The 17,364-nt window shown below is 31.6% G+C and overlaps 1 protein-coding gene across 3 annotated transcripts in view; it reads left to right on the top strand.

The window, feature by feature from the left end:
- LOC126881962 (alpha-tocopherol transfer protein-like) overlaps window positions 1-8,500 on the top strand; it is a 78,487-nt gene extending 69,987 nt beyond the window's left edge. For all 3 annotated transcript variants that reach the window (XM_050646709.1, XM_050646707.1, XM_050646708.1), the window contains 2 exons: window positions 1,708-1,810; window positions 8,308-8,500. In XM_050646709.1, coding sequence (XP_050502666.1) covers window positions 1,708-1,810; window positions 8,308-8,459 — 255 coding nt within the window. In that variant the 3' untranslated portion in view covers window positions 8,460-8,500. The remainder of the gene's footprint in view (window positions 1-1,707; window positions 1,811-8,307) is intronic.
- Window positions 8,501-17,364: the final 8,864 nt, after the last annotated feature.

Raw genomic sequence — 17,364 nt, forward strand, 5'->3', positions numbered from 1 at the left:
GCCGCTTTGTTGATCTTTCAGTTCTTTAATTTCATTCTTTAGTTGTGTGATTTCGTCTCCAGATCTATATTGTTCTTTTTTTATGTCTTTTATATCCATTGCTAATTCCCTCATCATTTTCATCATTTGTTCCATTCCACTTATGTTATCTTCATCTGTTTTTTGTGATGTTCTAGCTGTTATTTTTGATTTTTTGCTGGGATGTTCCTCCTCTTCCCTTCTCCTTTTCATTTCATCATCTAATTCGCTATCTGAACTCATTGTTCTTAATTCCTAGTTATTTTTCGTGCTAGAGTTATTAGTCAATGCGTCACGGGTGAAGTTTCGTGGAGAACTCTACTCACAGTTCAAATTCCCACCCGCACCCGCGCTAGCCGTTACTAATTTTCCAGCACTTTTATTCCTAGGTAAAATCAAAATCAAAATCCGGCCCTGGTTATCTGTTTATAATAAAATTAATTATATTATATTAAAGTTTTCTACTTACAGCTGATTCTGTTTATTAATATGCTTTATTTTCCTGTAGAAATACACCATTCACAATATTGTTTTGTTTCCACCTACTGCAAAACCTGCTTTGTTTATATTCGATATCACACAAGTTTTTATCACTTTACACAAGAATTTAATTCCTTATCGTTGGAATTACTTTTTTCCGATTTTTTCACTGTATAATTAGTTAACTAATTAGGTTGTTTATTTATGTACCTACATATATTGGTTTATAGTTACACTGCACTTTTGTATAACACAATTGTTTTATTGCTATATCTGCCCGAGAATCGAGTTAAGATACGAGCTAAACACGTGTGTTCTATTCGCTGGTCAGCGACCGAATCCTCCTATATATATTGCCTACATATCTAAACATATAATTCCAGTGACTATTACATTTAATTAAGCACTCATTAGCGAATATTCTCATGTGTAGTCTATCTAATTTTACTTTCACGTTTAGGCAGGAGCCATTTTGTTTTGAAAAATGTCTGAGTTGGACAAAACGGGACACTTATAAGTTGGATAAAATGGGGTACAGTTTTTTATGTCCCGTTTTATCCACCTATTTATTTGTTGGCCTATTAATTGTTTAAATAGCGATAAAGCGTGTTCTCATACTGCAGAAAAGAACAACATATTTTTATGTGACTTTTGTTCTGATATACGTACCTAGTCCTAAATAAAAGGTCTTATTTCCCATTTTGCAATAAAACATAAAAAGGCCTATTTTTAAGTTTCTGACTACTGAAGATATTGTTTTTTCAAAGGTAAATTTTGCTTTGCAGTCTTATATCTACTTAAATATACTTTTTAGATAATTTTATGCAAAAAATTAAATATTGTGAACCTATCCCGTTTTATCCAACCGTGGTATGCTAAAACGGGATGTGCAGGACTTTAATAAATATTTTTTTTACTATTTTCCAGTCATTAAAAATAGCTAAAAATATCTTTTTTGTGTGCTTCAATAAATGTTATACCTATAAAAAAATAATAATATGATAATTTCTTTAACATTTTTTTCGTAATAAAAATAAACAAGAATGGTATCCCATTTTGTCCAACTCTCCCCTATATTAGTAAGATACAATATTCTGAGTAAAGTTCCATATCAATTATTTGTAAAAGAAAAGCCTTGTTTTCATAATCTCTGTTTTCTGTTTATGATGCAAACATTTTTACTACTTTTAATACTTTCTTAATTTTTAGTTACGTGTACATACTGACATTAATTCACTTTATACTTATATACCGCAAGATTTATTACCAGTAGAGTATGGAGGTTCTTGTGAATCTAGCGATGTTTTAAAAGGTACGTTTTATAATTTCCAATATGCAATTTATGCAAAGTGTACTATCTTGAAGAAATTTAAGAGATTACGCCTAATTTGACGTATAGATAGGTAATTCGGTTTTTAACACTCTGCCATCCGCACTCTTAATCTGCCGTACATGAGTCAAGTCCTTTCATGACTTGTCCCTTGTCCCTTACCCAAAGGTAAGCGAGGACCTGGTAGAAGGAGAATATTATCGCTGCGGAATTTGAGAACATGGTTTAATAAAACCTCAACGGAACTGTTTCGAGCCGCAGCAAGCAAGTTATTGCCAATATGAATTCCAACACGCGAAACGGATAGGAACCAGAAGATGAAGAAGAATACTTATAGATAGAACGGTATGTCCAACCTGTCTAAAATATACAGGGTGTAACAAAAATACAGGTCATAAATTAAATCACATATTTTGCGACCAAAAATAGTTCGAATGAATCTAACTTACCTTAGTACAAATATGCACATGAAAAAAGTTATAGCCCTTTGAAGTTACAAAATGAAAATCGATTTTTTCGAATATATCGAAAATTATTAGAGATTTTTTATTGAAAATGGATTTGTGGCATTCTTATGGCAGGAGCATCTTAAAGAAAAATTATAGTGAAATTTGTGCTCCCCATAAAGATTTTGTGGGGGTTTTGTTCCCTTAAACCCCCCCCCAAACTTTTTTGTACGTTCCAATTAAATTATTATTGTGGTACCATTAGTTAAATTCAATATTTTTAAAACTTTTTTGGCTCTTAGTATTTTTTCGATAAGGCAGTTTTTATCGAGTTGTGGCTTCTTTTTTAATATGTTTACATAAAAATTTTATGGGGGTTTTGTTCCTTTAAACCCCCCAAATGTGTGTGTACACTCCAATTAAACTATTACTGCGATACCATTAGTTAAACAAAATGTTTTTAAAACTGTTTTGCCTCTTTGTATTTTTTCGAGAAGGCAACTTTTATCGAGATATGGCTTCTTTTTTAATACGGTTCAAAATATACCTAAAAATGTAAATCATACATAATATAAATTTTCATATTATTACAAAGTCTCCATAATCGTACTTAACCATATACAAATATGTGGTGGATTTGACAAATATTCAAAATATCTCGATAAAAACTGACTTTTCGAAAAAGTACTGAGAGCCAAAAAAGTTTTAAAAATATTGTGTTTAAGTAATGGTACTACAATAATAATTTAATTGGAACGTACACAAAAGTTTGGGGGGTTTAAAGGAACTAAACCCCCATAAAATTTTTATAGGGTGTCCAAATTTCACTATAATTTTTTCTTAAGATGCTACTGTCATAAGAATGCCATATGTCCATTTTCAATAAAAAATATTTAATAGTTTTCGATATATTGGAAAAAATCGTTTTTCATTTTGTAACTTCAAAGGGTTGTAACTTTTTTTATATGCACATTTGTACTAAGGTAAGTTAGGTTCAATCAAACTATTTTTGGTCCCAGAATATGTGATTAAATTTATGACCTGTATTTTCGTTACACCCTGTATAAAAACCATAGAATAATAAGAATAGACCACGTAACATATGGGCCAACAAACAGCAGAGATCAAAAGACGAGTTAGACTGGCATGGGCGGCATTTGGCAAACTAAGCTACATCCTTAAAAACAAAAGATATCCACATCTTAAGACCAAGGTATACAATCGATGCGTACTCACTGTTCTCATTTATGGTTCACAAATGTAGACGTTTACAAAAGCAAAGACGTTTGGAAAGACAAATGTTGCACATAGAGAGAAAACAAAAGTGAGGGGTGTTAGACAAGAAGTTGCAAAATTGAAATGGAGATTTCCCGGACACAATATAAGACAAAAATAAGACCGATAGAAGAAAATTCTTATAAATTGGAGACCGTGGGAATATAAACGAAGCAGAGAAAGGCCACAAATGAGATGGGCAGATGATATCAAGAAGCACGTGGGCTCTAGGTGGATGACTGTAGCGACAGACAGAAAAGAACGGAAAAGGATTATGTCCAAATATGGACCGAAGAAGGCTAATTAGAAGGTATAGGCCACTCTGTTACTAGAGGTGGAAAGCCAATGTTCAAATTGAGTGGTGTAGCTGCGGTCAGTTTTATGATGAGGAAACTGGAACAGGAATATACAAAGAATAGGATGGAAATAAACCTAAAGAAAACTGAATACCTAACAACGGAGAATACGGAAATAAAACAACTGGAAATAGGCGAAGGTAAACAAATCAGAGAAACAGATAAGTACAAGTATTTAGGTTTTATAATATCAAACAAAGGAACAACTGAGGAAGATATAAAAAATAGACTAATACAAACAAGAGTACAAAAATTGAAGCCGATACTGTGGGATAAAAATATTAGCATAAAAACAAAAAGAAGAATATATAATACCACGACAAGAAGTACCCTCACTTACCTATGGGTGTGAAAATTGGACAATAAATAAGAAAACCAAAAACAAAATAAGAGCAACAGAGATGGAATTCCTAAGGAGAAGCTGCAGAGTCACAAGAAGAGATAGAATAAATAACATAGAGATTAAGAGAAGAATGGGAGTGAACTGGTACGGATATGTCAGAAGAGCAGACCAAAATCGGTGGATAAACCGAATAACAGAGTGGAGCCCGATAGGAAAAAGGAAGAGAGGCAGACCCCGAAGATCCTTCAGAGACGAAGTGGACGAAGCAATGGAGAGAAGAAATCTACAGGAAGGTTACTGGCAAGACATAAAGAGCTGGAGAGAACAGTTGAGTGAAGGAATACAGTGAAAACTGTGGAAATCCTTAGTATATATATATATATATATATATATAGTGGTGTAGCTATCTTTATCTGTTATCCGCGTGCGATCGTACGGTAAAGAGAAAAAGAGAGACTGCCCATTGATCGCACCGCGTTTCACTATGCCTTGTTTATTATTATTATGTCTATGGCAAAAAACACACAACAAAAAAATACTAAAATTAATCTTGTAATAACACTAGTTTAGTTTCTTAATACTTAGCTATGCCTCTGAAAATTGGACTTATCCGAGTCCATTGTCAATTGAAGAATAATGCTTTGAATTCCTTGAATTCCGAATTCTGTATCATTTATGGATATGTTGCTGTTACAGGGACTAAGTTTGTCATTTATACTGTGTCTTTTTAAGGTTAATTGTTAAGCCTATTTCGGCTAGCGCAGAGTTTAGTAGGTATACTTAACGACTTAACGGCTCTTGGCTCTTGGATTCTTTCACTTAACGACGTTCTACACCTTCGTTGCGGGGTATGCCTCTCAGAGGAAAGGGGGGGGGGAAACTTATATGCAAGCGAAAGTTGGTAACAATGCATTTATAGCAGAATACTTAAATCATATGTTTCAGTATTGAATACTTTATAAAAATAAATTCTAATAAATTACGCAAATTACGGAATAAATTACGGAATTAGTTATAATAAATACATTAAAAATAAATGGTATATTTATACTCGTATATAATCATATCCCTTCTACCATACAATGGTGTAGGGTTGCAACAATAATCTACCAAATTAACATATCTAGTTTTACATAGGTACTTACAAATATACAAATTACACTTTTACATCTAATTCTACATTTCTAAAATGAATTTCATTAATTCTATAAAAGTATCAGTTATCCATATACAAATTTTTCCACTCTTTTCTGCCTTGTGCTATCGCTTTGGCATCTATCCAGTTTGATCTTTTCTTTTGCAGAATGGCTCCTATTGCTTTATCCCATGTTTGTCTGGGTCTTCCTCTCTTCCTATTTTTTGATATTCTTGCTTCCCATACTCTACGAACTGGTCTAGTTTCTTTCATTCGTTGTAGATGTCCCCACCAACATAATTGTCAACATTCCGTAGTCGGTCTAATTTAGTGACGCCTTTTACTCTTCTCAGGAACTTTATTTCCATGGCTTGGATCTTGCTTTTTTGTCGGTTTGTTAAGACCCAAGATTCGCTGCCGAAAGTTAGTACTGGTCTATAGATTGATTTGAACACTTTTATTTTTGTTTCTCTTGAAATTTCTTTTCTACTGATAAATTTTTTATTCATTGCATTGTACAGCTTTATTGTTTTGTCTATTCTATTGTTTACTTCAGCATCTTGAGTGCCTGCCTGGTCAATTATTACACCTAGATAAGAGAAAGTTTTCACTTGTTCAATTTGTGTTCCTTCAATTTCTATTCTTAGATCCTGTCTCTCTTCACCGATCTGTAGTACTTTGGTCTTGCTTTTGTTTATTACCATTTCATTTTTTCGATGAATACTCTGTTCCATATTTCAATGTTGTGTTGTAAATCTTTTTCACTTCTTGCAATTAACACCAAGTCGTCTGCAAACACTCCTTCTGATATTTCTACTCTACGAAGATATCTGTGTCCAACATTTAATTTTCTGCTTTCTATTGTGCATCTTTTAATTATTTGGTCCATAAACAATATAAACAGCGTTGGGCTAAGAGCTCCGCCTTGTCTTAGTCCTCCTGTTACTGTGAAAGTATTTGATCTATTGTTGTTACTAATCACCGAGTTCACATTCTGACTATATATTTTCTGGATGATTCGTAGCATTTTATGTCCTACACCTTTCTCTCTTAGCACTTTCCACACTCTCTGTCTGGGTACTTTGTCAAAGGCCTTTTCTAGGTCTAAGAAGGCTAAGTATATGTTCTTTTTCTCTTGAAGCGCTTTTTCGCCTATTTGTTTTAGCGTGAATATATGATCTTGTATGCTCCTTCCGCTTCTGAAACCACTTTGTGATTTATCTATGATTTTCTCTAATATTTTAATGGATACACATAGCAATGTCAATCCTCTGTAGTTATTACATTCTCTTTTGTCACCTTTCTTATGTATGGGAACTGTCAATGCGGTTTTCCAGTTCTCTGGTAATATTTCATCTTTCCATACTTTATTCATTATTTCTAGTAGTATTTTCAGTACCTTGTTGTCCCATGTTTTTTATTATTTCCACCATTACTTTGTCAATTCCCGGAGCTTTTCCATATTTTAGCTGTTTTATGGCTTCTTATAGTTCTTCTAATGTTATTGGTTCTTCTACATTTTCTACAGGTGTTTCTTCTGGTTCAGTATTGGTTTCTGTATGGTTGTTATGGTTCAATAGTTCTTCAAAGTATTCTTGCCATCTATTCATTATTTGAGTTGGTTCTGCTAATAAGTCTCCATTTTTACTCTTAATATTGTGTACTTTTTGTTTGTTCTCTGTTCTTAATGTTTTTAGTGTTCTATAGAAGAGCTTTTGATTACTTTTACTGTCTTGTTCCATTTTATCACCAAATTTTGTCCATGTTTCCTTTTTAGCTGCAGTTACTAGTAGCTTTACTTTTCTTCTTTCATTTTTATAAATGTAGTATTCGTTTGTCTTGTTTTGCAGATATTGTTTCCATGCTTTTTTCTTAGCTTTTACTTGTGTTTTTATTTGTTCTGTCCACCAAGCTGTCTGTTTTTTCGTGGGATTTGTTTTACTTATTCCGCATACTTCTTTAGCTGAGTCTAGTAATAGGTGTTTAAACCAATTCCATGCTTGGTTTATATTCTCTTCGTTCGTTTCTATTGTATTATTGAGTTTTTCGTTTACTTTCTTCTCATATTCTCTTGCTGTTTCTTTATTTCTGAGTTTAAAAGTATTAATTGTCTCCACCGTTACCATTTTTTGATTATCTGGTCGATTATCTTTTATGTCTATTGTTTTCTCTCTTATCTTTGCAACAACCATGTAGTGATCATTACCTATTTCTGGGCCTCTATGTACTTTAGTATTCATAACTTTTTTCTGTCGTTGCTTTCAACTAGTACATAGTCAATTATGGATTTTTCGTTACGGCTCTTTACTTCTCTTGTGTACATATGGATATCTTTGTGCTTAAAGAATGTGTTAGTTATGATCAAGTTGTGGATAGTGCAAAATTCAAGCATTCTTCTCCCATTATTATTTCTAGTCTGCTCTCCATACTGTCCTATGCATCTTGTGTATAACTCATCTCTTGTTCCAACTCTACTATTGAAGTCGCCTATTATGTATATAAAATAAATGGTACGGTAAACAATTCTCATTTTTTAATATGTTATTCCTTACAAAAAGACCTTTAATTTAAGCACAAATAATTAAAAATCGTAAATTTGGGTCAAAAGTTATTAACTTTTTAAGAATTCCCATAAGAGCCCATGTTAAAACTTAACTTTGACCCTTAATAGTAATTAAACGGCACGGTAAAACAATTTTTAAAAAATCAAGTCTTAGTTTTTTGAAGTAAACTATAACATACTAAAATTTCATGCAAATCCTTAATTCTTTGCCGAAGGTGTAGAACGTCGTTAAGTTCTTTCAACAAAGTGGTTTAATATTTCACCATTACATTAATATAGATTCCCGTATTCTCCCGTTAGTATACTATAACAAAAAATGTTTTGAATATGTTTTCTTACTACTCATTTACTTAATTTTCAGAAAATGTCAAAAAATTATTAGTGGACAACGAAGATTTTTTAATCGCACAAGATGCCCTGGTCGTAGATGAGAGTAAAAGAACAGAACGAAATGAGAAATTAAACGATGTCTTTGGCATAGCAGGAAGTTTTAAAAAATTAGAAGTTGATTAACTATTATGTCATTTGTGTATAACATAAAGATACTTAAGTAATGTGGTTGTTGGTTTTTTGGTTTTTAATTTAAAAAATCTCAACTACTATATTTGTAAATGATCCAGGTACAAATTGTTATTCTAATTTAGAGATACAAATAATTTACCTAGTATCTTAGGGCATTCCCCAAGATAGTGTATTTGTATGTTTAAATTCGAAGAACCGTCTATTTTAAGCAACTTTGACTTTTAAAGGAATTACATATATATATATATATATATATATATATATATATATATATATATATATATATATATATATATATATATAAAGTAGTTTGGTAATATTGACTGATACTATGTATAATAGTTTTGTTTTGGGGTTGCAGTCACTTATTTTTTAGGGGCAGGATAAATAAAACTCTTTGTTATTATCGAGCTTTCGCAAAATTTATTTGCTTTTTTAAGATAAGTTAAAATAAGTATATGATAAATACAATGTACTTTATCTCTAATTTCATTGTATTTATCATATACTTATTTTAGCTTATCTTGAAAAAGCTTTGCTTTGCTTTTTTAAGATAAGTTAAAATAAGTATATGATAAATACAATGAAATTAGAGATAAAGTACATTGTATATAAAAGCATAAAAAACTTACAAGTTGTAAGTTTTTTATGCTTTTATATACAATGTACTTTATCTCTAATTTCATTGTATTTATCATATACTTATTTTAGCTTATCTTGAAAAAGCAAATAAATTTTGCGAAAGCTCGATAATAACAAAGAGTTTTATTTATCCTGCCCCTAAAAAATAAGTGACTGCAACCCCAAAACAAAACTATTATATATATATATATATATATATATATATATATATATATATATATGATTTCACTCAGTGCTTAAAAAGTTTGTTGTTTCACTATTATCATAGTTTTGCAATGTGTAAATTTAATGTAAAATGTGACTTGTTTATAATAAACTTTACCATTTATCATACAGTACATTATTTATTGTTTATGCTAATCCTTAACAAATATACGAAAATTTAAAATATATTTATTATCCAAAAATTTAGAAGAAATTTTAAGTGAAATGGATTCGGTCAAAAAAATATACATAGAAATAAAAATAAATAAAAGATATAAAGATATATTTAATATCAGACCGAATATGTTGAGAGTTTAATGGAAAGTATAGAAAGATAAGCAAGCGTGCTTGAAGTACATGCGTCCACTGAAGATACAGATTTAGGAACCAAAACAGAGTTCGATGAAAAGCTAAGCACACCTATAGAAAATAAACAGAAATATGATATAAAAATAATCATTGGAGACATGAATGCGAGAGTTGGAAAAAAGGAAATATATAAAAGAATAATAGAGGAACGAACTTTAAGTAGGTACATAAGAAATCAAATGAAAACGGGAAAAAGTGAATCAAATTTGCTACCTAGAACAAAATGAAAATAGCTAGCATAAGTTTTGAGCATAACAACATTCATAAGGTAATAATATGGACTTCCCCTAACGAAACAGTGGCGGATCCAAGGGGGGGCGATGGGGGCGATCGGCCCCCCCTCTCAACCCAAGTGATTTTTTTTAATTATAATATAAATATTACAAAAACATTCATTTATTTTTTCAAATGGATAATTATACATGTTTTAAAATTACAATATTATATGAATTATGAATTACATATAAATATATTTTATTAGTATGGGACTTCGCTAAAACGGGGCAGTGACGCCAGTGTATTTGGAAATGAGTAATTTATAATCCTTATAAATTAAGAAATAAAAATTATCACAATAAGCATATTTAAAAAAATATGTAATCCTATATACTGTGAACGCATACTACTTAAGAATCTCCACGTATAATTATAAAATCGTTTGCAGATAACAGATTCGCCGAAAATCTCTCGAAAATTGCGCGCCTAGCAAAAACTATATTAATTCGCCGAAAATATAAATATGTTCACACGCCGATAGCGCGATAGCTGACCACGAAAAAAGAACATCCTTATTAATTATTAGTAATTAGTGTATTTTGGGTATTTGGGTATCGATGCAAGTAACATCTCTACATAATACTGATTCGTACAGATCTAAGTTTGTAAATTGTTAGCGTGATTAATAGTATTTTGATTTTATTCTTCTTTTTTTATATTAATATAGTTTGTGATTTACGAAGAGTTATAAGATGTCAAATAAACGAAAGGAATCAGAAGCTTCTACCGAGAACTTAAAAAGTAAAAAATTCAAATGTCGCAATATAACTGATTATTTTTTTAAAAATGAACGTAATTTGGGTGATAATGTTAATAGTAATGATGATAATAAATATGTACAAGGTACATCTTATCAGATAGATCATACTATGAGACCTACTGATCTTGGATCAAATTTAAGTTCTGAGAGCATTCAAAACAAGTAGGCGAAAACAAGCCTAATGCGATTTTTCAGTGTATCCGATACAAATCAACGATGATGCAGTGAATACCAATTCTACTTTCGAGAGTATGTATTATGGAAAAAGGTATGTCTTATATCCATGAAATGTATGTCTTATATATTATATAAGTTTATTTTATATCACGTTTGATAGAAGTGAGTAAGTGAGTATTTCTCCACGAGTACGATAGATAGTCATTTATGTCGCGGGATGCATTCATCCACATATAAAATGATGGTAATAAATTAAATTTTAAACTTCATATGGGAAAGTACATCATGTGACACCTCATTTAAAAGCTTTTGAGATACTGATTACAAAAATGTATAGACAATACTTGTGCAAAATGTCGGTCCAATGCTTTTTAAATGCATTCATTTTTTTTTATAATCCGAGAAAACTAATAAGTATCTTTGAAAATTTTAAACGCAAAATGCAAGATAACATTATTATTACCGAGGGTCGAAAGTCTCTGAAAACTTCTATAATGTTTATTTTAATAAGTTACAGGGGTGAAAAAAGGAGAAAATTGAGTATGATTTTTAACACGTTGACGGACAGTGCGTCAAATGTATAAGCAAGTGTTGTGACACTAATATGTATTTTGCAAAGTAGAATAGGGGAAAATGCTACGTCTATGGACGTTGTGTCACATTACATCAATGGAAATTAAACGTATATAGACGTTCTGTCCGTCAGCGTGTTAATTTGAAATATATAATTCAAAAGAAATTTTTGTTTATTCTAATGGACTTTCGGCCCTCGGTAATAATGTAATATTTTATTCTGCGTTTTCTCAGGATTCGAAAAAAAATGAATGCGTTTAAAAAGCATTTGACCAAAATTTTGCGCATGTACGTATTATACATTTTTGTAATCAGTATTTCAAACGATTTGAAATGAAGTGTCACTTGATGTACTTTCCCATTACGAAATAAAATTAAAAATATTTCGACATGATTTTTTTTGCCTTGAAAAAAGTAAAGTATTTTGATTTTTTAAAAATTACATTCGGTTAATTCATTATTACATTTCCGAAACTACTGTAAGTTGTTAACTTATAAACTGTCTCATTTTGTAGGTTTTTTAAATTTTAATGATAATTCACTACATATATTTATTTTTATTTCATCAACTTTATATATAGGGCTATAGGGTGTCCCGACCCAAAAGTAGCGGAACCGTTGAATATTTCACGAAATGAACATCGGATCGAAAAAATGAAAAATATATGTTCAATAATTTCTAAAAATCTATCAAATAATACCAAACACGACCCCCCACTCGACCCCCTGGAAGTGGGATGGGGCTAACTTTAAAATATTTAATGGAGACCCCCAGTTTTAATTGCAGGTTTGGATTCCTTACGTAAAAGTAAGCAACTTTTATTCGAGACATTTTTTCGAATTCTGGATAGATGGCGCTATAATCGGAAAAACGATTTATCGTGATACCGTGGGTAATTTATAGAAATTGTTTAATATCTATAGAAACACATTCTCAAATGAAAAATCAAAAAACAAGTTGAATAGTTTTCAAAATCCTATCTAATATCGAATGCCACCAAACACGACACGGTGTCATTCGATAGGTTTTTGAAAAATAGTAAACAAATGTTTTTTAGTTTTTCATTTGGAAGTGTATTTCTCGAGACAGACTATTTCTATATTATTCTATTTCTATAGAATAGAAAAAATGTCCCGAATAAAAGTTTCTTACTTTTACGTAAGGAATCCAAATCTGCAATAAAAACTGGGGGTTTCCATTTACGATTTTAAATTGAGCCCCACCCCACCTCCAGGGGTTGGGGTAGGGGGTCGTATTTGGTGTCATTCGATAGATTTTTAAAAATTACTGAACAGGTATTTTTCAGTTCTTCGATCCGATTTTTATTTTAGCCAATCGGCCCCCCCTCTTAACGATGCTGGATCCGCCGCTGTAACGAAAAAGTAAAAAATCAGATAGATCATGACCTAACAGAAAGCAAACATGATAAGGCCTTAGTCGATTAAAGGAATTACAGAGGTAGAGACACAAACAGCGACCATTCATTAGTAATAGCCAAATTAAAACAAGAATTACAAATACATAGTTCCAAAACCTGTTCCTGTTGAAGACATTAAATTACCAATTAGAGTGCTTTCAAAAGAAACAAATAATAAATGTTGAATAGGTTGCATGTGAGAGTTCATTTTGAATGAAGTAAAAAACAGACGTACTCTCAATCATTTATTGTAACTTCCGACGACCGGTTTCGCTCTCTATAGTATGCAGAGCTGCAGAGCATCTTCAGGTCAACTATTACAAGTCACTAAATGCTACAAATAAAAACCAGAGTTAGAACAATGTTTGGTTGTAAAAGATGCTAAAGATCCATAAGATCAATCCCATATTGAACAACATACATGAAAGTAGTTAAGACAGCAGACAAATACATATACATGTCCACTCGGGGGGCGGCAACAAACGTCCCCAAGCTGACAAACACATGCAGATGTATGTCGTCTGTAATCATGCAATGATAACGTGTCGTACTTACATTCGGCTACAAGGAGCTACTTCTTGAGTATTCATTAACATGATATCTTGCTTAAGTTATGCTAACGGGATATGGTGGAATAGACGGAGAATGTTGTAAAGGTTAACAAGTTTATGGAAATTCTTGAGGGTGGTGAGATAATTGGTGAAAGACAACCAACAACTATTTTGTTTGTGAAGTAGACTAAAGTGAATGTAGACCTTCAAACAAATAATAGTAAACAGACTAGGCGAAAAAATAAATAAATTTGCTTTTGCTGTTTGACTAGATTCCTAGTCAAACAAGAATAAGAATGGCAGAGCATAGACAACCATGTCGGAAGCAGCGGAAAAGTGTATAGGAACAGTGTATAGAAAGAGACATCAAGATTGGTTCGATGAAGAATGTAGGAATGCGTTGGTAAGAAGAAACAGGACAAAACTACAAAGAGATAGAACAGATACACAATATGCGATCGAAAGCTATGTGGCTAGAAGGAAGAACTTGCAGAAAGAAGAAAATAGATCATTCAGAAAAGCAATTGAAAAACAAAGAAGAAGCTAACATAAAGAAAGTGGTAAAAAATTTCACCAAAAAGTTAAAAAATCCAGAGAAACTGAAAAGAATAATACAAAATATTGCAGAAACAAAGAAGGATTACCTCTAGGAGAAACAACAGAAAAATTAAACAGATGAGCTGAATATTTCGAATTAGAGAGAAATGATAATTATCAAGAGGAGTTGGGATGAGCTCTACACACGTCCCAACCATACTCTCTACTATCTGACAAGACTGAATTTCCCGATCATCCCTGTTGCTACACACTACATAGACCGGTCTAGTTAGACTCAAAAATAGGAGTGAGGCTACAATAATTACCATCAAGCTGAAAATTGGCAGGATTGTTCAAAATACCATCATAAATGAAATCTAAAAAGTCCTCATAAATCCGACCCGAGCTAAAAAAATTACGCGGGGTCAAAGGTCACCAAATATGGTTTTTAGCGATTTTCAGCGAAACGGTAAGTTTTATCGTAAAATTAGTTCTAACAAAAAATGTAGATTAGATAATTATCTATAAAAAATATCGTAATACTTTTTTCCTAAGAGCCACCGTTTTTGAGATACAACGATTTAAAGAGTTGAAAGACTTCTAATCGTCATAATATAATATGTATTAGTACCTACACCAGGTATATACATCACTCAAGCTATAATACAAGTAAACATAATATTCTATCGGTCAACTTAACTTATATTACACATAATAATATAAGATTATAAATATGATTATGTTTCTACTATACAGCTTGCGGTCTACGGAGGGATGCAATGTATAAGCTGTATTATATTACAGTGCCAACAAAAAATCTTTACAAAGTGAATGTAACGCGAAAATAATAAGAATTATGTATTTGGATTTTACGGCTTAATCCCAACAAAAATAGTAAATTGATATGACAAAGTATTAACTTATAATATAATAATTCTTTTTATTTATGCGCCTTAATTCAATTTGTAAAGATGGGTTTTGTCGGAACAAACACGTTCGTTGGCTAATCTAATCACCCTACCTATTCTTTTCTCAGAAGGGTTTGAACATAATAATGAAAGACAACATACAATATACTTTCTGCAAGTTTAGTTTGTTTACTATTATGCAAATTACATCGTAATCTTCCTGGGCCTGGGTGGCGAAATCCTTCAGGTAGATGACACCCTCGAGGTATTAATTAGTCTTGAGTACTACTCCGGAGGGAAAATACGTGTTAAACCTATATTTTTTAACCTATTTCATGTTATTTTCATTGTTATAACAAAAATGTCAGAATATTGTTTTATTTGCGCTAAAATTTTAACTGAAGGTGAAATTGTTACCGTTGAACGTGGTATAAAAACATTAATCAATGCAAGTACTGAAAGAGCTGATGAATTTTTAGAATTTCTTAAAGAGCAGAAATCTGTGACCATACATATGGAGTGTCGTAAAAGTTATACTTGAAAGTGTTCTATTGCTGCAACTATTAAAAGACAACATGAAAAACAAGAAGCCAGTACATCGACCAAAAGTCCTCCTCTTACTAGAGCACGTGTAAGTGAACCAGCTTTTTGTTTTAAACAACAATGCTTAATGCTTATTTTGCGGCCAGTAATGTAATGAAGAGCGTGAAAAAAAACCATTGTTAACAAACCCCGTTAAAAAAACGCTCTAAGTACACTACCTCAAAGGTGGTGTGGAAACGTGTCGTGCGCATATTATAACGATTACCACTTTTTGAATCGTTATATCTCAAAAGCGGTGGCTCTTAGGAAAAAAGTAGTAAGGCATTTTTTATAGATAATTATCTAATCTACAGTTTTTGTTAGAACTAATTTTATGATAAAACTTACCGTTTCGCTGAAAGTCGCTAAAAACTATATTTGGTGACCTTTGACCCCGCGTAATTTTTTTAGCTGGGGTCGGATTTATGAGGACTTTTTAGATTTCATTTATGATGGTATTTTGAACAATCCTGCCAATTTTCAGCTTGATGGTAATTTTTGTAGCCTCGGATGTGTAAGGTGACCGGAGTAACAGTTAGTTTGTCGGGCTGTCGGAATAGCACGGTTTCTTTTTCCAAAGTCAGTTTGCCAAGTGTCGGCTTTTGAGATTCTTTGATGCCATTGCCGACCATTGGCGTGGAAATTAAGAAAAAGGATCAGTTCATCACACGCATATTTCAAGAAAAATCATATAATTTTTGCATAATTATATTCAGGAAAATCTCTAATTTTTGGACAGAAATTGTTTAAACAATTTTTTAAACAAATTCAAAATATCACTTTTTGTGCTCCAAAAAATATTTTTTTAGGTTTTTGGGTAACTCTAAATAAGAAAGGTACTTTGTCATTTTTCTCAAAAGTTATTAGTTTTCGAGTTATAGGCGATTTAATATCTGAAAAATGCGAAAATACGCATTTTGGAGGCTTAAAACTCATATTAAAATTATTATCTTTGAGGTTGTCAAGAGCTTAAATTGAAGTTTAAATATTCATTTTGAAGATTCTGAACAGTAATCGGGTCTAACTTCGATTTAGACCGTTGTTTTTAATTGTTAATTATGCGCGTCCATCCGATTTTTATGCCGTATCGTATACTATTTCAAAAATCTCTTATTTTGCTTTGTTGAAAAACATTTTTTTGTTTATTTTGTGTGTCATTCTAAACAAAAAAGGTTTCTTGTAATTTTCTAAGATGTTAATAGTTTTCGAGTTGTAAGCGATTTAAAATCTGAAAAATCCAAAAATACGCATTTTCCAGGCTTGAAAACTCATATGTAAGTTATAGTTTTTGAGGTTATTGTGTGCTTAAATTGAATTTTAAACATTTATTTTCAAGATTCTGAAGAGAAATCGGGTCTAACTTTAATTTAGACCGTTGTTTTTTAATTGTTAATTATGCGCGTCTATCCGATTTTTATGCCGTATACCATTTCAGAAATCTCTTATGAACTTCTCAGAACAATGAAAAGAAATATTTTGTGTTTAGAATGGCCTACAAAATCTAAAAAAAAAATGTTTTTTTAAATAGTATACCGCATAAAATCGGATGGACGCGCATAATTATCATTTAAAGAACAACGGTCTAAATTGAAGTTAGACCCGATTACTATTCAGAATCTTGAAAATGAATGTGTTCAATTTAAGCTCTTGACAACTTCAAAAATAATAATTTAAATATGAGGGTTTTAAGCCTCTAAAATGCGTATATTGGCATTTTTCAGATCTCCTATAACTCGAAAACTATCAACTTTTGAGAAAAATGACAAGGTACCTGTCTTGTTTAGAATGACCAAAAAATTTAAAAAATTATATTTTGGAGAAAAAAAGGTGATGTTTTAAAGTTTAAACAAAGTCTGGATAAAAAATTAGCTCGACGCCCCTCAGATTTGTTTAAGGGGA

This window comes from Diabrotica virgifera, chromosome 3 (assembly GCF_917563875.1).
Source record: "Diabrotica virgifera virgifera chromosome 3, PGI_DIABVI_V3a".
Lineage (NCBI taxonomy): Eukaryota > Metazoa > Arthropoda > Insecta > Coleoptera > Chrysomelidae > Diabrotica > Diabrotica virgifera.